The 21,634-nt window shown below is 55.9% G+C and overlaps 1 protein-coding gene and 2 long non-coding RNA genes across 4 annotated transcripts in view; 2 read left to right on the forward strand and 1 right to left on the reverse strand.

The window, feature by feature from the left end:
* The window catches only part of CCDC85C (coiled-coil domain containing 85C), a 94,079-nt gene extending 80,398 nt beyond the window's left edge, over nucleotides 1-13,681 (reverse strand). Inside the window, exons 1-3 of the mRNA XM_046647181.1 lie at nucleotides 13,644-13,681; nucleotides 12,973-13,058; nucleotides 6,466-6,473 (exon numbers count right to left, since the gene is read on the reverse strand). Coding sequence (XP_046503137.1) covers nucleotides 6,466-6,473; nucleotides 12,973-13,058; nucleotides 13,644-13,681 — 132 coding nt within the window. The remainder of the gene's footprint in view (nucleotides 1-6,465; nucleotides 6,474-12,972; nucleotides 13,059-13,643) is intronic.
* LOC124230786 (uncharacterized) lies at nucleotides 380-2,930 on the forward strand. Its single transcript, XR_006886292.1, has 2 exons — nucleotides 380-487; nucleotides 2,396-2,930. It is a non-coding gene; the product is annotated as an uncharacterized LOC124230786 (long non-coding RNA).
* A 1,837-nt stretch (nucleotides 13,682-15,518) lies between the features above and the next one.
* On the forward strand, nucleotides 15,519-19,234 carry LOC124230945 (uncharacterized). 2 transcript variants are annotated; one of them, XR_006886318.1, is made up of 3 exons: nucleotides 15,519-15,596; nucleotides 16,413-16,534; nucleotides 16,644-19,234. It is a non-coding gene; the product is annotated as an uncharacterized LOC124230945 (long non-coding RNA). The 2 variants fall into 2 exon arrangements; XR_006886317.1 differs by lacking the exon at nucleotides 15,519-15,596 and adding an exon at nucleotides 15,807-16,334.
* The last annotated feature ends 2,400 nt before the right edge of the window (nucleotides 19,235-21,634 follow it).

Genomic DNA, 21,634 nt, shown 5'->3' on the forward strand with positions numbered 1-21,634 from the left:
CCGCCCGGGAAGCCGCGCGTCTCGGGGCTCGGCGAGCGGGGACCGCAGCTGCGTCGGCGGCCGCCGTGCCGGGCGCTCTCCGGGCTCGGGCGAAGCAGGCGGAGGCCCGCCCCCCGCCCAGCTCCCGGAGCCCCAGCCGCCCCGCCCACTCCGGGCGGGGAGGGGGCGGAGCGCCGCGGCCGGGGCCCGCCTCCGGGGGAGCGAGGGGTGGGCGGAGGCGCGGCCGGCCCCCGACGTCCCCCCGCTCGGTGCGCCCGCCCGCTGGGCGCCCTGCCAGAGGCGCGTTCGAGCCACGGTCCCGCCCTCCCGCCCGTCCGATTGGGCCTCTCTGGGGGTGTGTGGGAGGGGCGGGGCGCGCGCGGGGGACGCCGCGGAGATGGTACAGTCCACCCCGGGCTCCCAACCCCCTCCCGGCGGTTCAAGTTTCTGCGCCCGGAGGACGCGGCCTCGGCCAATCCCCGGGCTACAGGGCGCTTTTAAAATGCAGGTACGGCTGCGGGGAGGGGGAAGGTGGGAAAGGTGGGGCAGGGCTTCCCTTAAAGGCGACGCGCGGAGCTGGGCGCCGAGCCCGGCCCCGGCCCGTGTTCCCCGCCCGCACTCCCCCTTCCCAGATAAATGAAGACTGTACCCAGGGTCCGGAGGACAGCTCCCCATCTCCCTCCCGGGGGCACCAGAGTCCAGCGTAGTCTGAGACACGACGAACAATAGGACTCTGACACGGGGGTCGCTCTCCCCGGCGGCAGGGCGGCTCTTTGTCCCCTTCCCTGACCCTGCCCCCATCTCCACCCTCGTCCCCTGCCGGAGCGCGGTTCCACTCCAGCCCAGGGCTGTGGCTCCGGCGTCTGCGCACCGGGAGGGCCAGGGCCTCGCCAACCGTGTCCGGAGCACGGTGCGCACCCTCTTCCCAGCCCAGAGCTCGCCCCTCGCCCCGAGCGGTGCTCAGAGCACCGCTCCCCCGCCAACTGGACCGCTCGTCCGGGGAATTCGGGGAACAATCTGTGATTCGCGAGGTGGAGACCACTGGGGAGGGGAGAGGAAGATCTCCCGCTGGGGTCTTAACGCTGGGGGGGGGGGGGGGGGGGCGCCGAGCCGGCACAGAACCGCCTCCTCACTGGCAGCCTCGCCCGGCGCCCGGGTCTTCCCACAGCCCGTGAGTCTGTCTCGTTATCCGCGCTTCCCTGAAGCGCATTTAAGGCGCGTCTGCTGCGAGTCAGGCGGAGGGGGGCATCCCTCCCCCTGGACCCCCAAGGAGATAAAACCCGCGCGCTCGACGGTGAGCGGCCACGGCCTGGAGCGCCCGCCCGCACCGCGACTAATGTCCCGGTTTACAGTAGCTCAGCCATTCGTTGGACAGCTGTGTACCCGGCTCCTGCTCTAAGCCAGGCCTGTGCTAGACCCACGGGGGCTTCTGCAGGGAACGACAACAAAGGCCACTGCCCTCTGGGGGGACTTTGCTCTCTGGGGGGAGGAGGGGAGAGAAGATAAACAAACTAGGTAACTGTGAGGCTGTGGTAAGTGCTGGGCAGAGGATTAAGACAAGCTGCTGTCACAGAAAGTGATAATCAGTTACTTCAGATCCCCTGGTCAGGGAGGACCTCTTTGGAGGTGCATCTAAGCTGAGATCTGAGCGACAGGAAGGACAAAGATAAAGGGGAAGGGCAGTCCAGCAGAGAGAACAGTATGTGCAGAGGCCCTAGTGTCCTCTTCAGGGGAGGCCAGTGGGGCTGGGAGTGGGCCGGAGAAGAGGGGTGAGAGATGAGGTCAGAGGGCCAGATCCTACGTGATCCATGGCAGCTGGGAAAGCAGTGGGGGTTAGCGGGAAGCCCCGGGGCTGTGCTTTGCCTTTGAAGAGGCTCACTCTGGCCCATAGGTGGAGAAGGGATGCAGGGTGCAGAGAGGGGCAGAGTTAGACGTCATTCCCCACCCCGCTCCAGGTGGATGTTCAGGAGAGGGTGATGGGGAGAGGATGAGCCGGAGGGGCATAGCTTTGAGAACCAAGCCCCAGGGGCGCTGAGGGTCCCCCAGACACGGCCCAGGGGAGCCAGCTCCTGGGTGGAGGAGAGCATGGTGCCCGCTGGGGCACTGTGCTTGGCAGGCCCAGCCAGACCCGGCCTGAGTTTGGTTTGGAAAGGGAAAGGGGTTCAGCTCACACTCGGGAGGCTGCAGATCTTTCCTACCCCAGGAAGCCGGATTCAACAGCTCCCTGGAGGATCCCCCAGAATGAAGGCTGTGCAGAGAGCTGGTCCTGGGAGAGGGAGGGGGGAGCATCAGACACTGGGGCTCACTGGGGAAGTCACTAAGATGGTTAACACTGTGCTTGGGGGACCTCCTCCTCCATGCGTTGTGGCCTCGGGGTCATTCCCATGGCCTGCATCTCCGGCTCTTGATCCTCCAGGGCTGGCAGCTTCAGCTCAACTTTCCAGGAGAAAAATGAAGCCTCCATCCAGACAGGGTTTATTTGCATCATCTACAGGCAGTGGGACCAAGAGTGCCCCGCCAGGACCCACGAGAGCATCCCTGACATCCCCCTGGTGCAGTAGAGACACGGTGCCCAGCCGAGGCTGCGGTGGGGGAAGCAGAGTCTGCCTTCTGCACCCTGGCTGCACAGGACAGCAGGAGGTCGAGAGGACCCACTGCTGAGAGGGACTGTCCAAGCCACAGCCCCCTCCCTAAGGGTCCGCATCCCCGAGTGTCCAGCCGGAAGTGCCAAGTGCCCTAGAACACTCACCATCCAACAGACGCTGTCCCTGAGCCAGGATCTCGGAAACGTCAAGTGTCTTTGCTTTTTTAGCTCCGGGGTCGTGACAAACTCTGCTTTGTCATAATGACACTAAAACCAAATCCTGGATCTCTAACACAGGAATTCTCTAGCTGCCCAGTGAAAGTAGTTGTGGGTCTTTCAAAAAATAAAGATGCACCACCACTCCCCACGATTTTTTTCCCTGAGAATCTCACTCTGAAATATGTGCCCATTCAAAGCCGCACCAATGTTTTTGAGAGCCAGCTGGGGTGAGAGCCAGCACACTCACCCACTGTAGACAAAATATCCTAGAACACACGGTCTGTGAGCCTGGGAAATGAGAAGAGCACACTGGTGGAAGGCAGACCGTCTCCCCACTGGTAAGGGAAAGGCTTTCTCCTTCTCCTCTGTGCCTGGGCCCTGAGCACGGACCCCAGAGCAGGCACCATTTGATCTTTGCTAAGTGAATGCGTGACCCATCGGCAACATGAGTCTAAGTTCCTGGTTTTGAAAATGAGGAAACTGAGCCAAGGGAGGGAAATGACTTTCCCAAGGTCACTTTCGTTTGTCGATTTCCTGAACACACGAACATAATTAGGTAAGTATTTATACATAAATGCATATAAATGTGCAATCATATGCATTGTAAATGCTTTGTGTAAGTATCACAAAAGAGATGAGCAGGACGCACCCTGATGGGAGCAGCTTCCAGGAGAAGGTGATGCCCACGCTGAATCTTGAAGAGCGAGTAGGAATTTATCAGATGGTGGAGAGGAGAGGAGAGGGCCAGGATACTCCAGGTGTAGGGAACAACACAAGCCCAGGGCCAGGGGTGAGCCACGGTGAGGTGCGTGTGTAGACACAGCCATGCCTTATTTCTGGAACATACAGGAAAGGCAGTGAAGGGCAGGGAAAGTCACACTGCGGTCAGGGAATGGAGCTGGGCCAGGGAGGGCTCTGTGGGCCACGAGAGTAAGGGTGGCCCCCTCCCTGGGACGGATGGTTAAGAGCAGCGACAACAGCAATAACAACCTCCTACCCCTTACCCAGCCCCCGGTGTGTGCCAGGGATTCTAAACCAGTCCTCGGATGATGACCGTAAGGACCCTATGAGACTGCGTCATCAGCCCTTGTAGGGTTTCACGTGGATTCCTGTTGGTTTGGCTGTCTGTCGCCACCATCTCAGATCACCGAGGGTGAACCTACGGACAGTTCAGAGCCTTACGGACGCCCGAGGGCTCTGGGTGGTGGAGGATTGTGTGGTGGCTGAACGTTTCTGCGGGTCAGGGAGGCGATGGCAGCTGACCAGGTCTGGGGCCTGGCTCTGGGGCTTCTGCCTTGATGACCCCCTCCCCGGGGAGGGGAGGTCGCCCTGCATGGCTGAAAGGCTACGATGCAGCACGAAATCAGGGTCCATGCCAAAGTGACTGTAATTATTCTTAATGACAGGCAGTGTTGATTGAGCCCTGCCTGTGCACCCAGCACGCACTAGGCCTTCATGTGCATGGTCTCGTTGAGTCCTCACAGCAGCCCTGTGAGGTGGGAACCCTCTATCCCCATTTTACAAAGGGGGAAACTGAGGCTCACGCAGGTTAAGTCGCTTGTCCGAGATCATACACCTAGCAAGCGAATGAGCTGGGATTCGAACCCAGGACCATCTGAGCCTGAGAGTGCGCCTTCCCCCATAGACTACTCCTTCTCAAAGGGGAGGAGTGGACCGGCTGCTCTGTGACGTCTCTGTCCCTGTGGCTCTGGCTCTACGATGCTGGGGGCCTGTGCCATGCCAGGACCACGTGCATGATCCTGCTTCCTCCTGCTGGGGGCCTTTCATGTCACACCTGAGCCAGAGAGACTCCCCGAGCCTCTGGACAGCCAGCTGTGGCCATGGCTTCCCAGCTATTCCTACAGACAGGTTGTTAGCTCCATCTCCCAGCTCCTCTGTCACTGATTTGCTGGGTGACCTCAGGCCAGTCCCTTACCCTCTCTGAGCCACAATTTTCTCATCCAACCCTCCCCCATAGGGCAGTGTCAAGCACCTAGCAGAGCGCTTGCAAAGCTCTGGGGGGGGGGGGGGCGCCGCACCCCCCCTCCCTACACAATCTCCCCATCCTCTGGACCAGAACAGTGTTCCCATAAGGATGTTGACACCCATTTTCCAGAGGCAATCACTGACATACAGTGAAACAAGGGCTGTCCAAGAAACCTAGTGCTTGCCCCTGGCAACATGGGCTACAAAGGATGCCGGGTCAGGCCCGGGGCTGCCACTAACCGCCTTTTGGGATGGGAGCAGCACGGAACATGGGAACCCCAAGAACACAGAGTTCAGTGATCAAGTGTCTCACTCCCACATTTACAGGCAGGGAAACCACACTGAATCTGGGGCCACCAGGCGGGGACTTGGCCTGGGGGTCGGCACCCTGGAGGGAAGCGGGGGCAGTTGCAGGAGGGTGGGTTCATTCCCACTGTTGACTGATGTGCCAGATACCCTTCTGGGGAGCAGGAAGTCAGCCATGCAGAGGATGCTGCCTAGCAGCGCTGATGTCACAGGCAAAAGCCTCAAGGTCAACCTGAGGGCGATGGGAGCCACAGAAGAGTATAGAGCAGAAGAGAGACCTTGCTGGACTTGTGTTTGATAGAGAGCACATATAGGAGGTGTGAGAGGAGGGATGGATCAGAGAGGGTCAGCTGAGGCTGGGAGACAGACAGGAGGCTGCAAAGCCAGGCCGGCCAAAGGCCAGGGAAGAGGTGTGAGGGAGGTCCCCTTAGGGACCAATAGGGGAGTCGGCATCTGTAACCCCCCCTTCCAGCTGGAGCCACTGACATCCCCTCACACCATCGCTCAGAGGAGAAGGCAGGGAGGGACATTCAGCCACAGGGGAAACCGAGTCAGGGAGCTCTTTGCAGGACTAGCTCTCACCTCAATGCACTTAAAAACATTATTCTTATTATGAACTATTTCATGTTACAACAAACTGCAATACAGCAGGCACGTGGGAGCCCCCTGCCCAGCTTAAGGCATCCCCACCCAGCCGGTCATGTGCCCCAGCCCGCACTGACCCCGGGGTAGCCACGAGTCTGAATGTTGAGTTGCTTATTCCTGTGCCCTCAGTGTACTCTATTTCCCCCTAAGAATATCCTGCTGAATTTTGCACCCTTGTGAACTTCGTCGAAATGCTGTTGCGCTCCACGTGTCTTTGCAGCATGCTTTTTCCCTCACTGTTCTGTCGATATGTGTGGCTGTAGCTCAGATGCCATTTTGGACTGGGTAAGTCTTTGTCATGGGGGCGGAGGGGGCTGCCCTGTGCACCACAGGATGTTTACCAGCATCCCTGGCCTCCACCCATTAGATGGCCGTAGCACCCCCACCCGGGCAACCAACAATGTCTCCAGACCTTGCCAAATGCCCCTGGGGGCAAAACCGCCCCCTCTTTAGAGCCACTGCTGTCTAGTATCCACTGCCTGAATGTGTTACCGGTACTTTTCTCTTCTCCTGTCGGAGGACCTTTGTTCCATTTTGTTCTGGAGCCGGCAAGCTGCCGTGGACATTCTTGTGAGTGTGTCCTGATGCGCGTGAGCATGACCATCGCTTGGGTCTGTACCGAGACACAGAATGGCTGGGGCACACGGTCTACACCGCTTCAGCTTGACCAGATGATGACAAACTACTTTCCAGAGAGTGCTGATTCCTACTCCTGCCGGCGGGGTGTAGCAGCGTGTGCCTTGCCCCACCTGGCGTCAGCTGGTGTTGTCACCCGGGTGTGAACCTTTGTGCACGTTCCACAATGCACTGTGTCTCTCTCGGGACTCTCAGAGCACAAGAGAAGCCCAGACCAAATTTCATACTCGAGGTGCCCAGTATACTAGGTAAAAAAAAGAAAAACAGTACAGCGGGTTGACCCACTTGTGACTTATTTGAAATGTTTATATTTATCAAACTGATGCTTTCACACATACACAAATACACTGCAACACGTTTTATGCTACTCATAGGATAATTACAGGGTTTACTGCAGGGGATGAGCCCCAGGCTCCAGACACAAGGTCTTGGAGCCCAGCTGTGTCGCTCTGTGACTGTCAGCATCACTGTGCTGGGAGGAGTGAAGCCCAGGCAGGCGGCCCCACCCGTGATGGGAGGTTTGTGTTACCTACCCCCGGCTGTGTGCTCCTTGAGGACAAAGCCTCGCTCTTCTCTGGGACCCACAGGGCCTGGCCCCGTTGGTGTTCTCTGGGTGTCTGCACCGTCTGCAGCAGACACCTCTAGACCACACCCAGCCAGCCCCTACACCTCTGGATGCCCTGGATGCGAGCCCTCGGGTGCTGCGCTGGGCCCAAGGTCTGCAACCAGCAAGGCTGCCCCTCCTGGCCCTGCCCTCTGCAGAGATCGGAGACCAGTCTCCTCTGGTGCCTGAATATTTCATGCACGGAGGGTGGAATGAAAGTCGGCAAAGACCTTAATTGTTAATGTGGCTTCTGCTGGCTGCAGGCCCAGCCCTTCCAGAGCTCTCCAGCTTGCCCCTCCTGTTTGATAGCACAACAGCAATAACAGTAATTCCTCTTGTGACTTGCTCTCAGTGAGACTGGGCTGAAATGAAGTTGTTTTTCCCCCCAGCCCCCAGGTGAGCCCAGCCAGGCAGAGAGAAGCTGGGACATGAGTAACTTTAACAACCACACCATTAGGTCCATCATTTGTTCACCCCCGTTCCCCAGTGCCCTCTCGGCATAGAGCCTGAGAACTCAGTTAGTGTTTGTTGAATGAATGTGTGACAAAGGAGGAAGCTGGGTTAAGTAGAAAAGCCCTGGACTTGGAGTCTTTGTCCCTGGTCTGATACTTACCAGCAGGGTGGCCCTGGGCAAGTCATGCCCCTATCTGAGCCTCTGGATCTTACCTGGAAATAGACTCATTTCATCCTCATGGGGTCAAGAGATATTCAAATGCACAAGAAAAGGCAAGCTTGAACCCTAAGCCACACAATGAGGCCGTGGGTGCTGCTATGCCAGGGAGAGGGCTGAGAGGCTAGGAAAGCCCCCATCTCAGACTAGAAGGAGTCTCCTGAGACTCTGAAGACCTAACTGAAGAGCTGTGTCTTCTCTCAAGAACAGGCTCAGCTGGGCTGAGACCCAACTCCGGGACACTTTGCAGTGAAGAATCACCATCTTAGGAATCACCATCTTAGCATCCTGCATGCTCGGAGCCCCTGTGATCTAGTCAGGCTCTCCAAACAAGGCCAGTGGGTCAGCGCAGTGGTTCTCAGCCCTGGGCACTCATTAGAATCACCTAACAGCTGGTCAAATGCAGAGGCTCAGGCCCCACCCTGGACCACTTCCATCAGAGTATCTAGAGAAGGTGAGTCTAGCAGGCAGGCCAGGAAGCGCTGGGCTAGACAAGGCTCTTGTTGATTGGCATCAGGCTGCCCTAGAAGGAGATACCCCCATTTCTGGGGGCACACCCTTCCCAAAGCATCTGGATTTACAGGTCTTTCTCTAAGGTTATCCATATTCCCCCAATAATCGTCAGATGTGCTGCCTAGAAGAGGGGAGGGGCTCAGGATCCTGGAGTTCACTGTAGTGTTCACTTACCCCTATCTTCTGCCTTATCGCTAATGGGACGAAATGAAGGGAAGTATTCAACATACACTACCAAAACATCTGGGACTGATGGACACAAAGGGCCAGCATAGAAGTGAGAAAAAGACCCTACTCCTACTGGGTGCATCATTGTAAAATTTCAGAACATTAGAGTTGAGAAGATCCGGAAAACATCCAGAAAGAGAGAGAGAATGAGAGACAGAGAGAGGGAAAACCACGTACAAAGGATCAGGAATTAGAATAACATTGACCTTCTCAACAGCAACTCCAGAAGCCAGAAGACCACGGAGCAACGCCGTCAACATTCTGCAGGAAAGTTATTTCAGTAGCTCAGCAACCAAGTGTGAGGGTGGAGGAAGACAGTCCCAGATTAAAAAAAATTATCTCCCAGACAGCCTTTCCCTAAAATTAGGAATTAAACCGAGAATCAAGAAGAAGTGAAATTCAGGAAATGGGGAATGCCGAAGTGATGGGGTAGGAAGGTCAGAGGGCGAAGGCATCAGAGCCAGAAGCAATCAGTGCAGGTTGGAACCAGGCAGAAGGATGGCCGAGAAAGAGAATGTAACTCATGGGTTCCCCCGGATTTGCCATCTTGAGGGGAAAGTTAGACCTCTGTCAGAGAGTCTGAGGCTGCATTAGTGACAAGCACAAAGAAAACCAAGCAGTCAAAACAATGAGGCGATTGATGACCCCAGGAAAACCCAGAAGTCCTACAAGGAAGGAAATAGAGTCATAGGATGTATCGTGGCTCTGTTGGCTGTAATGTTTAAACAGTATAATATGTAAACAATATTGATTTAACCCAAAATTGTGACACAGCCATACTGGGGGGATGGGGGAGGGGATGGCATGTGCGGGGCTGGAGGCATAAGTGGGTTAGACCTCTCTGGTCCCTGTTGACAAAAATAATCCATAACCAATCTGTAAATGAAAATTTGGGTGAGTTTATTCTGAGCTGAAATCTGAGGACCATGGCCCGGGGCCTTTCTTCCCAAAGGAAGAAAGGGCACCGAAGAAGTGGGGTGCACAGAGTGGTTATATACCCCCAAACAGGGTGTTTCACATAGGATTGAAATGTCCCTCCACAATAGTCACAAGATTGCCCTGTCGGCACAGTGCTTGATGGACACAGCAGGCAGTGGGTCTGCTATCCTGACGGGCGTAGCAGGAGGCAAGTCTATTGTCTGGAGCTGGGTGGTCACAGGTGAGCGCAGCAATCAGTTCCTAGCCTAAGGAAAGCTGCTTAATTCTTAAGGAGACGCCAACATTGGGAGGGGCAGGGAAGTTGCACCTTTATCTCAAGGGCCTTTGTTCTTGCCATAGGGAAAATCTAAAGCAGATATACAACGCATGCTCAACGGCCACAGTCAGGCCCTTTTGGAAAGACAAGGTCAGGCCGAATTAGGTTTATACCAAATGGCTTCCTCATATTCTCCAACATATCCTATTGTTTGCCATTTTTATTTGTCATCCCTAAGAGAAAGGCAGTGATGAAAGTATGTTGCTTTCAGATATGGAAATAAGTCACAGAATTGAAAGTAGTCACCTCTGAGAGGCAGGAATCAGGGATGGAGACATGAGGTGGGGGACTGTTGTTTTGGTTTTTTTTTCAAATGAGCCTTACAATTTTATTTAATTTTTGAAATTCTGTGCATGTGTTTTAAAATTAATAATTTTTTTAAAAAAGCTGGCATTGGACTTCTCATTAGAAACCTTGGATGCTAGAAGACCAGAGAGCAGCCGGTTGCCTTAAAAGTCTGCGGGGGGTGGGGAAAAAGCAATGTGGATGGACCTCGAGGGTATTATGTTAAGCGAAATAAGCCAGTCAGAGAAAGACGAACTCCATATGACTCCACTCATAGGTGGAAGTTAACATATTGACAAGGAGATCTGATCGGTGGTTACCAGGGAAAAGGGGGGGTGGGGGGAGGGCACAAAGGGGGAAGAGGGGTACCCACAGCATGACTAACAATAACGTACAACTGAAATCTCACAAGGTTGTAATCTATCATAACATTAATAAAAAAAAAAAAAAAATCCTGAGGGAAAAGAATTTCCTGCCCGGCTTCTATGCCCGTGGAGAGAATCAACCAAGTATGAGACTGGAAGATAAATATTTTCAGAAATGCAAGGTCTCCAAAAAAAAAAAAAATTATCTGCTGTGCACCTTCCAGGAAGTTTTCAGAGCACATGCTCTCCCGGGAGCTGAGGGCAGGCCCGGGAACAGGACAACTTTCCCAGGAAGGAGTGTCCTTCGTGGGGGAGCCACAGGGGCAAGCCCCAGGGAGCTGCGCGCAGGTTCCAAGCTGTCCCCAGATCACAGGGTGGAGGGCTCGGCCTGGAAGGGCCCACGGCAAAATTGGGGAGATGTTATCCAAAGGCCTGAGCATTTGACACTGCTGTCACAAGGTTGGAGTCAGATTAACAGGACCCACTAAACAGCCTGCAAGTTTTTTTTTTTTTTTAATGCATTAACTCCAGGGCATAAACAAACAAAACTCTACAAGAAAAGAAACTGTCAGGGACCACTGGATGACTTTCACGGAGGAGCATTTACACATCATAGTAAAACCCTCGACCAGTGGTCAGCTGAGAACTGGATAGAGTCCTCCAGGAGATTCGGAGGGAGGGGCGGGGGAGGGGATGCTTTAAGACAGCGAAGCCTCATTTGTCAGGACCGGCCGGCAAAAAAAAGGTCTAGAGTTGAAAAATCAAGAAACAGCAATGGCAACACCTTAGTAAGAAATGTGGAAGCCAAAACCAGAAGGAGCACTAGACATGGAAACTGGTTCTTCCGGAGAGTGAGAGGAGGGGAGGGGAGAGGGAGCCACTTCACTGCCTTCTGAACATTTTAGTGCTATTTGATTTTTTTTAATCTAAGTGCATGCGTTATTTTGTTTACAATGTGAATATAACGTATCTAATAATCATTACGCCTACCTCCAGGCCGTGGCATGTGAAGGAATGCTTGCTGGTGGAAGGCCCTAGACCTGACCCTCTGGCGGCACCCCAGGCCCGGGGCCTCACCTGCTGGGGGGCCTGCCTGGTCAGCCTCCACTATTTTTGCAGTCATTTCCAGCTTACAAAGCTCTCTCTGGGCACTTTCCTCCTCCTGTCCTCGCAGCAAGCCTGCGAGGTGGGCACGATTATTATGCCCATTTGATTGACAGAAGCAGAGGTTCGGGTGTGCATTTAGGGGTCCACAGCAGGCCCCTCCCGTGGCAGGTGCACCCTGCTATGAAGGCAGGTGGAGGACCTGCCGGGAGCCAGGGAGAGGCGGCCACACTGAAATTTGAGAGCTGGAGTCACCCCTCCTGGTCCAGAGGAGAAGACTCCTGCAGAAACAACACACGCAGCCTTCCCACAGCTCCCCGGCGTTGGATGTCCTCAAACCACACTGTGCAGCCCGGGTGACATGCACAGATGTAAATTCCCCTGGCGGTTTTAGGACAGGGAGAGGTGACGACTGCACAAAAGAGGGGAGGGGACAGGGAGACACAGGCTGTGGAAGTGGTGACAGTGGCTCATGGAGCCCAGCACCACGTGGGGTCTTTGTTCCATGGTCTCACTAACCCCCAGCACCCCAGGGGCAGGCCCATTTCATAGATGCAACGACTAAGACTTAACAAGATTTAAATAAATGCACCACTGGGGTTGCAATTTTAGCTATGAGCAAGGTTTCTCACACCTGCCTGGTGACAAGAACCATGTGGGACTCTTAGACAGATCCCTTTCCTGGAGATCTGACCCACCACCTCTGGGTGAATCCCGGTCTGTTTAACCAGTGCCGGGCTGAGGGCTTCAGGAATCACAGGATCCAGGACCTCCCAGCCCCCCACCTCCTCATCTGCCCTGTTTCACAACCATGTGGTACTTAACCAGTCCAGGTGCTTGGCTGCTCCCCTGCTGCTGGACACGAGGGTTATTTCCAGGGCTGTACTATTATAAAGAACTCTTGTGGGGACATGTTTGTGCACAGCTTGGTTTTCCTGTTGGGTTGTTTCCTTGGGACACGTTCCCAGAAGTGGGATTCCCGAGTGGAAGGATGGATGTTTTCCCGCTCCTCATCCCCAAACCTAACCTAGTCTGGCCCCAGGATGAGGATCCGGCCTTTCTCTGGCTTCAAGGAGGGGCAGCCGGCAAATTCCGCCTGGCACTTCCGGAGGAAAATGACAGATCTGGCCCTTTCCCGTAAGGCTAGGTACCCGCCCAACACGTTCACAGCTGTCAGAGCCACGAGGGCCCAGGTGACTCAGTGCCGGCTTTCTGGGGCCCGTCCCGATTGCTCTGCCAGCCGGTGATGGATGTTCTCTGCAGAGATCACAGGAAGTGAGAAAACCATCCCTCAGCTCCCCTGTCAGCAGCTTTGGAAAAGGCCAGAAAGGAGGCCTGGAAACCCACGGGGCAGACAATCCCTCCCTCCTTCCAGACAAGGAAGGACCTCTGGCCCTGGGTCCCCTGAGGTACCGGACAGCAAGCAGGCCCCCGAGGCTGAGGGTCAAGGGGGCCCTTGCACTGACCTGGGCCTCTGGACTGGAGCCCCTCCGGCCACCTCCTGTCACCCCAACAGTCAGCCATCGGGGGAAGGGTTCTTGGGCTCCTCTCCAAGGCAGCCCCTCCCCCACTCAGGTGGGCTCAGGGCGGGAGTCAGCCCCTCCCAGCTTCCTTGAAACAAGCGTTTAGATGGCCACAGCTGGGGGGGTTTGGGGGGTGTACCCAGAGGCCCCACTCTCCTGAGGGAGCAGCAAGGGAAAGGGGAGTAAGGAGAGCTGTGGAGTAGTCACCTTGGGGGGCACTGGCCCCCTGGCTCCCCACAGGAGGGCTGAAGTCTCAGCATCTGTGGGCTCCTCACAGCTGCCTGAGTACAGAGGGCCGCTCTCCTTTCCCTGCAGAAGATAAGGGGCCCAGGCCTCCGGGTAGGGCCTCTGCAGGACCCATCTGTGGGAACTCTGACCCTTCTCCCACTGGGGACACCCTCAATAGGAGCAGGGGGAGTCAGCCCTGTGAGGTCAGCCTCTCTATGCCCAGTGGGTCCCACAGAGCCCAGCACCAGCATGACTGTGCATTCTTTGAAGGCAGGACCCATATCTGCTCTGTTTCAGACTCAAGGTAGTGAGTTCTCTGTCTCTGGAGGTAAACAAGCTAAGGCAGCATGACTGTCTCTCAGAGGTACAGAGGGAATACATGCTGTGAGGGGGCTTCCCTGGGCTGATTGCCCCCTGCCCCATGCCACTACTTGACCAAAACTTACGCTGTGCTGTCTGTTACTCGCACTTTACAGCTGAGGAAACTGAGGCACAGTGGCTAAAATGCCTTGCCTAGAGATCTGAAGGTAGCTGACACACTCCTGAATCATCGCTACTTATTGAGCCCCTGCTGTGCACCTGCCTCCCTGCTTCCTGAGTCTCCACTTGACCAGTTCTCCCGCCACTGCCCATAGTTTATCTGGGGCACAGGTGGCCGCCCTCTGTCCGCTCCCACAGGAAGGGAATTCCCCCCCCAGCCCCACCCCGAAGCTGCCATGACCGGGCCATGACCCTCTTTGGTTTCAGGGCAGCTGGAAGGATGGTTCCTGGGTGGGACTGGGGCTTTTATGTTGGTTAGGCCAACCCCAGCTGTTGTGAGTGGGGTTGGCCAGTTGTGGTTCCAGGGCGCTGGCCACCTCCTCTCAAGGACTCTCCCAGGCCAGGACCCCCGACGGTGCAGGGCGCCCATCCAGTGATCACAGAATGTTTATGGAGCACCTTCTGTGGGCAGGCCCAGAAACAGGTCTCCCCATCTCAGCCTCAGGAGATGCACGTTTTGAAGACAATTTGGGAGGAAAAAAAACTTGCCAGTAACATGTCAGTTTGTGCAACTGACCTTTTGTGCCTGAATGCAGGTTGTTCTGGCTCTCCCTGTTCCATGCCATTCTGTTGGTTTCAGTCCCTTGTTCTACCTGCTGAGGTCCTTGGAAATGCCATGGTCTCCTGGGGCATTGCCACTGGTACGTCTGATAAGTCAGCCTCCCTTGGGCTTTGTCCAGACACTTGACTGAAATGTGCAAGGCTGAAGACAGAGACCTCTGGCCCACCCTTAGAGACCCTTTTACTCCAGCTTGCACTGATTTTCAAAGCATCGTCTCTGGGTTGCTGTGTCCAGGGAGTCGTGACCTCTCTTCCTAACATGTCTGCTCTCCAGCCCACATTTTCCACTCTGCCACAAGGGCAACAAAGAGTTCACTCCCCAGGCACACTATTATCTGTCACATCTCCACGTCTTTGCCCACAGAGTTCCCTTTATCTTGGATGCCCTATCTCTCTTCCTTACCAGGTGACTCCCACGCCAGGACGCAGGTTTATAAAGTCCCTCTTTATGCTCCCTCTCCCAACTCGTGAGGCTCGCACTGGCCCTCAGGTTCCCTCATCACAGCACGGCTGTGCTGTGCTGGCCCTGTCTGCCCAGCCCCCCTGTACATCCTGGGATCCTGGGGTCCCCAGAATCCAAACAGGCCCGGGCCCCTGCAGAGGCAGCACTGTGCTGTTGAAAGAGCCGGGGGTGGGGGACAGCCAGGCTTGGGCAAATGGGTGAACCTCTCTGAGCCTCAGTTTCCTCATTTGTCACATGAAGATCCTTGCCGTGGTAAGGGTTATGGTGAGGATCACAGACCAGCTGAAGGAATGAGCCTCGGTCCCTGTCCTTATGGTCTCAGCCTGGCTGGGAGTGGAGGAGGGGACAAAGAGAGGTGCCCTGAGGGAGACTGACGTGCTATGCCAGCCTCCAGGAGGGAGCGGCGATTCTCACGGGGAGCTGGGAAGGCTTCGCTGTAGAGGACACTCGTGTGTGAGCCTGGAAGGGGGCTCCCCATTTCCGTAGGCGGCAGAGCTGGGGAAGAACCTCCCAGCCTGCATGAATGAGCTGTTTCCTGCAGCCCCACCAGCACTGACTTTTATCATCTTTTAAAAAAATCATTTTATTGGGGTCACATTGGTTTATACCATTGTGTAAATTTCAGGTGTACTTTATTATATTTCTGCTTCTATATAGACTGCCTCATGTTCACCAGCAATAGCCTAGTTTCTATCCATCACCACGCCTCACTTTTATCCCTTTCACCCGCCCACCATCCCCTGGCTTTTATCATTTTAATGATGTGCTTGCGTGTGTGGGCATATGTGTGTGTGTCTGTCTAACTTAGTAGGAGTGTAATGGTGTTGTAGCAGCCTTATTCTGCGTTTCTCCGAGTGCCTGTTTCCCTTTAAGGCTGGCTCTGAGAACCACAACTCCCTAAGGTATGAATCCGGGGAAATCCTTCTCCATTAGCTCAGCCCAGGAGAATTTGGGTGATTTTTGGAAGTGGTGCGTTCGAGATGATGATACCCATCCTGGGCGGGGGAGGAAGACAGAGTACCCTGGCGTGCCACGGGCAGCACCCGCCTCCCTGGCGCTGCTACCCACGTGACTTGAGGAGTAAGGAGAGCTCTTCCTGGCTGCCGCCTGGCCTGACACGCTGCCCCGAATTCCACCATCACTCATGCCCCTTCTTAGGACAAGGGCTTCCATTAAAATGTAAATATTTTGTCTGGGAGAGAGAACATTTTGCTTTATCACTGAGGGAAAGAAAGATGGAAACTTGCTTCTATCGAGTGCCTTCGGCAGGAGACGGGCACCCTCACGCTGTCCTGGAATCCACAGGCAGCCTGGCGAGGCGGGGGAGTTACCCGGCCTGCGGGTGAGGGAATGGAAACTCAGGAGGGCCAGGGGTTTACCCAGCGCTCGGCAGAGCCGGGACACGAGCCCAGAGCCGACTCCACCCCGCTCTGCTCACGGCACCCCTCTGCTCCTCCTCGTCCTTGGCATGCGGCTCCCTGGAGGGTGAGAGGAGACAGGGCAGGGTTCTGGGGTCCAGAGCGCAGCCCTGTCCGCAGCCGCCTGAGCAGCCACGTCTCGGCTGGGATTTCTCCTTCTCTGTGGATGCTGTAGCAGCGGCACTGAATCTGCACGCCTCAGGGCTGTTGTGGGGGCAGGAGGTAAGTGAAGTCAGTGACACCGTGTCTGGGTCTGGGGCTCAGTAAAGGACAGGTGTGTACTCTTATCAATTCACACAGGTCTGGGCATCGAGAGCCCCGCTCCCGACCCAGGGACACCTCTGCCCCTTCTCTGATGCTGGCAGCAGCAGGAGAGGACACTGGCTCCCTGTCTCCTCTTCAAGTGGTGGAGCAGCCGGCCTGTAAGTGTGAGTTTGTTCACAGGACTGGTGGCCTCTGTAAGTCACCTGACTCCCTCGCCCTTTCGATCCTGCGTGCAACCACAGTCGTGTCCCATTCTCTTTTCCCCAGGTGCCTAGTTCAGGAACTACACAGTGGAGGCCAATTTGAGAATCCCCATTTGAACCACCGGCCTTTTGCCCCTCTCTGAGGCCCAAAGCAAGCCCCTGGCCTCCTGTGTGCCTCAGTCGCCCTGTCTCTAAAATGGGCAGCCCATCAAATTCACGTGTCCTTGACGGAGAGGAGTCTGGAGAAATAACCGGTCCCTGACCTAGTGGGAATTGCGTGGTGTGCTAAGGATGAAATGTGCAGGCCACCAGCCGAGGGCTGTCATCACAGGACCTGACCTGAGAACGCACGTCTGCTGAGGACAGGCAGGTCATGCAGCCGCAGGAAGCTTGAACTATAGGTTCTCTGGGCTGCTCGTGGGCTCGCTCTGAAAGCACGCAATGTGGCTGGGCCTCCCTTCTTGTGGCTGCAGCTCAGGCTGGCCAGGACTCTGTCCCATGCACCTGCCTCTGAGGAAGCCAGCAGGAACTGACGCCTCTCAGCAACCTCAGCCCACTTTGCAGAGGAGGAAACTGAGAAGCAGGGAGTCAAGTCACTGGCCCGGGGTCCCACAGCCAAGGTGGTCAGATCTGCCTGACACAGACGCCAGACTGCCTCCACGGTTATTACCATCATCACAATAGAATACTAATAACACTTGTAATTATTATTATTATTGAGGGCAGAGCTCCAGGCAGGCAGGTCGGGTGACTTCGTCATTGAGGCCAGGTGCCTGGCCAGTGCCCAGAACTAGGCAGGCTCCTGTCCCAGCTGGCCCCAGGACTATGCTGAAGACGTGAGGCCCCATCGTGTGGATTGGGTTGACGGCATGCGGCTCAGCCCCCTCCGTCAGATCCTGGACTCAGGCAGCACCGCTGCCCGTCTACTCCTGGTTGCCTTTAGCGATGGAGCCAGTGGCGGTTTGCGAATCAGAGCACTGAGAACTCATCCAGAGGCACACATTGCTTTATAAGTCACAGCCCCCCGCCCCTCCATGCAATCCGAGTATTCCTACTCCAAAAGGTGGTGCTGCTTATGAGCAGAGACTGGGTCAGTCTGCCTGGGCTCACATTCTGGAGTTCTGTTCACTGCCTCTGTGACCCTTGACAAGCGACTTCACCCACTGCTCTGTTTCCTCGTCTGCACAACAGTGCACAACTCAAGGTCAGTGTGAGGCTCGAGGGAGCTAGAACTGTGTCCGCTGGGAGCTCAGGAAACATTTGCATCATTGCCTCTCCGGATAGGTACAGCTGAAGAAGGAGCTGTCTGTCCTGAGGCTAGAGGAAACGTGGGCTCCCTGAGATGTGATTGTAGACTGACTTTATGGTGATTTTGACTCCATGAAGTGAGTGGCCTCAAATGTGTTCAATGTGTGGCTCATGTGGCTGGGACAGTCCTGTGGCCCCAGCAGGCACTGGCTCTGGGCTGGTGAAGCCAGAGGGCTTGCTGCCCATGGGATCCAGGTCTGTGTGTTTGAGATCCCCCAGCCTCCTGGTTCCCCTGGAGATGAGAGGCCATGGTGGAACCTGCCCAACAGGTTTGCTGCTTCCCTGCTCCGGTCAGGATTCCAGCTCCATCTGGATCTGGTCTGTCCTGCCAGCTGGGACCCAGGGAAAGAGGTGGAAACTGCTCAAGACCCATTCCCGGGGAGTGGAAACTTCTCAAGACCCATTCCCGGGCTCTGGGATGTGGCTCGCCCAGCTGCCCCAGCTCTAGGCTTGGTGGTCAAGTCTGCAGCCCAAGGAGACGACGCTGCAGGCACGGGGTCGAGAAGGGCAGAGGCAGCCCAGACCGAGGACCAGCATGAGCAGATGCAGGAGAGGTGGATTTGCAAGGTGCCTGCGGAGACAGGCAAATGGATGGAGCAGAGGCGAAGGGGTCCGCCAGGGACCGAGGTTCCCCAGGGAGTGTTGCTAAGGCAGGCTGGGGCCCAGGAGTCCAGGCGGAGCAGCCAAGGGCCCAGGAGCTGAGGGGGTGGGGTGGGCCAGGTGGGCTGCGGCTCCGAGCTTAGGATAGCCTCTTCCTCTCTGTCTTCCCTGAGTGAAAACAACAAAAGGATTGCTTACAACCTTCTGTTCTTTTCAGGAGAGGTGAGTGGGGTCATAGGTGACCTCAGCTTCTTGTCCCCGTCCGTACTCCTGGACAAGGAGGATGGCGGAAGGACGGAGGACAAGGCAGTGCCTCTGGAAATCCAAAATGCCAAATCCCAGCCCAGATGCCTCCCTCCCACCGAGGAGCCTCTGGTGTCCTGGTTGCCTCTGGACGTGGTGTGGCCACCAGAAGAACCGGGCAGCTCCAAGGGGCCCCCTGCTGGCCTGAGGAGTTGCTGCGGCCACAAAGAAGAGGTGCGCTCACTCCCCACACCCACTGGCCCAGGACCCAGACCACGCCAGGCACTTCGCTGGGAGCCACCGGGAAACAGCATCTCCCCACAGCCCTGCGAGCTGGGCCTTTCACAGATGTGAGGCCCTGGAGGGGACTGTCCCGTCAGGCTGCTCCCAAAAATCCACTGTCAGGGAAACAAGCAAGAGGCAGAACATGAATAAAAATAACATGAAAGTGTAATTATTTAAAAAATAAAGAGCAAAGGTGCTGGTGCAAGCATAGACTCTGGAGGATGGCACAAGCACCAGGCAGCCCTCGGGGCTTCCTGGAAGGAGAACTGGAGGCTGGGGTGGAGGGAGGGAGGGAGGGAGTTGTTTTCACTGGATTTCGTTTTGTGCTTTTTGCTTTTTGACCTTTATAGAAGTATTGCCTATACTTAAAAATGCATGAAAGATTTAAACATTCAAGGACATTCAGTGACGGGACCATACATTCCCCTAGTTGCAGCAGCACTGACAGGAGGCTGCTCAGCGACTACTTGCATGCCTCCAGTGGTGGGGTACTCGCCCCTTAACAGGCCAACTCCCAATCTGGAAAGTCCCTCTTTCTCTGGGCTGACACATATCTCCCTGGTTTAAACTCCGCCTCCTGGGATGATCTTTTGGGCGTCTGTAGGATGTGTAGCTTTGGCTAAACACCTCCTTGGTGCCAGGGGCTATGGTTTCAGCCCCCACCAAGCTCAGGGTCCAGTTTCTGGGATCCCAGCAATGGGCAGGATTCAGAGGCCATTAGGCACAAGCCCCTAGCCAATGCAGGACCCGCCCACCGCCCACTGGGCAGGCAGCTCTTTGTAACAATGAAGAGGAGGGCCTGTTGCTCAAAGCCCCTGTCCATTCAAGGTACCCATAACTTCATTGTGTCGCATCATTTCACCCGCTCCCTCCTGTCCAGTCTCTGCGGAAGTGCCTTAGTGATGGAGCTCATGCCTCGCATTGGGATGTTCTGATCGGATGCATCCACTGGTCATCCAGTCTCAACATCCCTGAGTCTCATTTCCTCATCTGTAAAATGGGGTTAATAATAACACTGACCCTAGGAGGTTGCCGTGAGGATCAAGCGAGATGAGGGGGATTCTCCCTGTGGGTGTGAGAGGAGCCAGGGTGGGGCGGGAAGGATGGAGGAGAAAGGTCTGCCTAAGGCCACTGCCAGCATGTGGGTGGGAAGGAGCCACGGAGGGGAGCACATGGGAATGTGGGTCCAGTTTACTCAGCTCTATCCATGGCTGGGATTCAGACCCAACAGGGCAAGTCTGGCCATGTCCAGCCAGGTGAGTGGGCCTGACAGAGGTGGATTTGCACAAGGGACCAAGCAGCCTTCCAGGGGCGAGAGGGACATATATAGAAGGGACGAGGAGCCAGCATGTTGGGGAGGGTGGCTGCCATGCCGGCTTCAGAACCCACTCCTGCCGAGATGTGCTGAGTCCAGGCTGGGGACAGGGAGCTACTGAGAGAGCCACTCCAGGGAGGCCCTGCAAGGTGCTGCAGCCCAGGTGGCCCGAGGTAGGGGAGGGAGGTGCGAGCCCCAACTCCTGACCGCCCTCGCCAATGAAGGCCTCTGTTGTTTCAGCTGCAGCCTCGGAGAGCCTCAGCGGCGGGCACTGTGGGGACACCCAGGGGAGAGTCCCTGATGTCTGACAGACCCCCAAAGAAACTGCATGCAAGACACCCCACCTGGGGCACCCCAGAGCCGTGTCACAACCGCTGAAGTGTGGGCCCCTGCAGCTGAGCCTTGCAGAGTTGGAAGGGAGGAGCCGGATCTGGGTCCAGCCAGCAGCTCCCTGAAGCCAGGATTAGGGTGTAAACCACATTTGGGGGGCCATGTGGGGCACAGTGGAAGTGTTCCAAGCAGAGGAGTGACAGATTTCGATGAGGCTCTGGCAAATGTTCCAAAATGGGTTTAACAATTTCACTTACCAAATTCGGGGTCCTCAGGGGAGGGGGTCTGCATGGACTCAGGGCCCTGCCCTTCTAGGGGCTGCCATCCTTGCAGGAGACAGCGGGAGGGCAGAAGGGAGCAGGAAGCCTCAGTTTTGCCGTCTGTGAGAGGATGCTGTTTCCCAGCTCTCACATCCACACGCTAGGATTTTCCCCTGGAACTTTGCTTTTGAAACAAGAGCTCTGACTGATGTCTTTTTTTGTTTTTATTTTTGTTTTTTTGAGGAAGATTACCCCTGAACTAACTACTGCCAATTCTCCTCTTTTTTGCTGAGGAAGACTGGCCCTGAGCTAACATCCATGCCCATCATCCTCTACTTTATATGTGGGATGCCTACCACAGCATGGCCTGACAAGCGGTGCCATGTCCGCACCCAGGATCCGAACTGGTGAACCCTGGGCCACCGAGAAGCAGAATGTGCAAACTTAACCTCTGAGCCACTGGGCCAGCCCAGACTGATGTCTTATGATTGCCCCCCACCCCCGCCACCCATCCAGGACGGGATTGGACAGCCCACAGTGTGTGAGGTTAGCACTGGGGGTAGAATTCAGGCCTGTCCTGGAGCAAGGCTGTAGCTCCCACATCTGGGACCCTGGCAGGACAGGAGTACAGTTGGCCTTAATTCCTCAGGGGACCCGGGGATGAGGAAAGGGAGGCTGTGCTGGGCTCCTCAGGAGGCTATGCTGGGCAACCTG

Source organism: Equus quagga, chromosome 20, assembly GCF_021613505.1.
Source record: "Equus quagga isolate Etosha38 chromosome 20, UCLA_HA_Equagga_1.0, whole genome shotgun sequence".
NCBI lineage: Eukaryota > Metazoa > Chordata > Mammalia > Perissodactyla > Equidae > Equus > Equus quagga.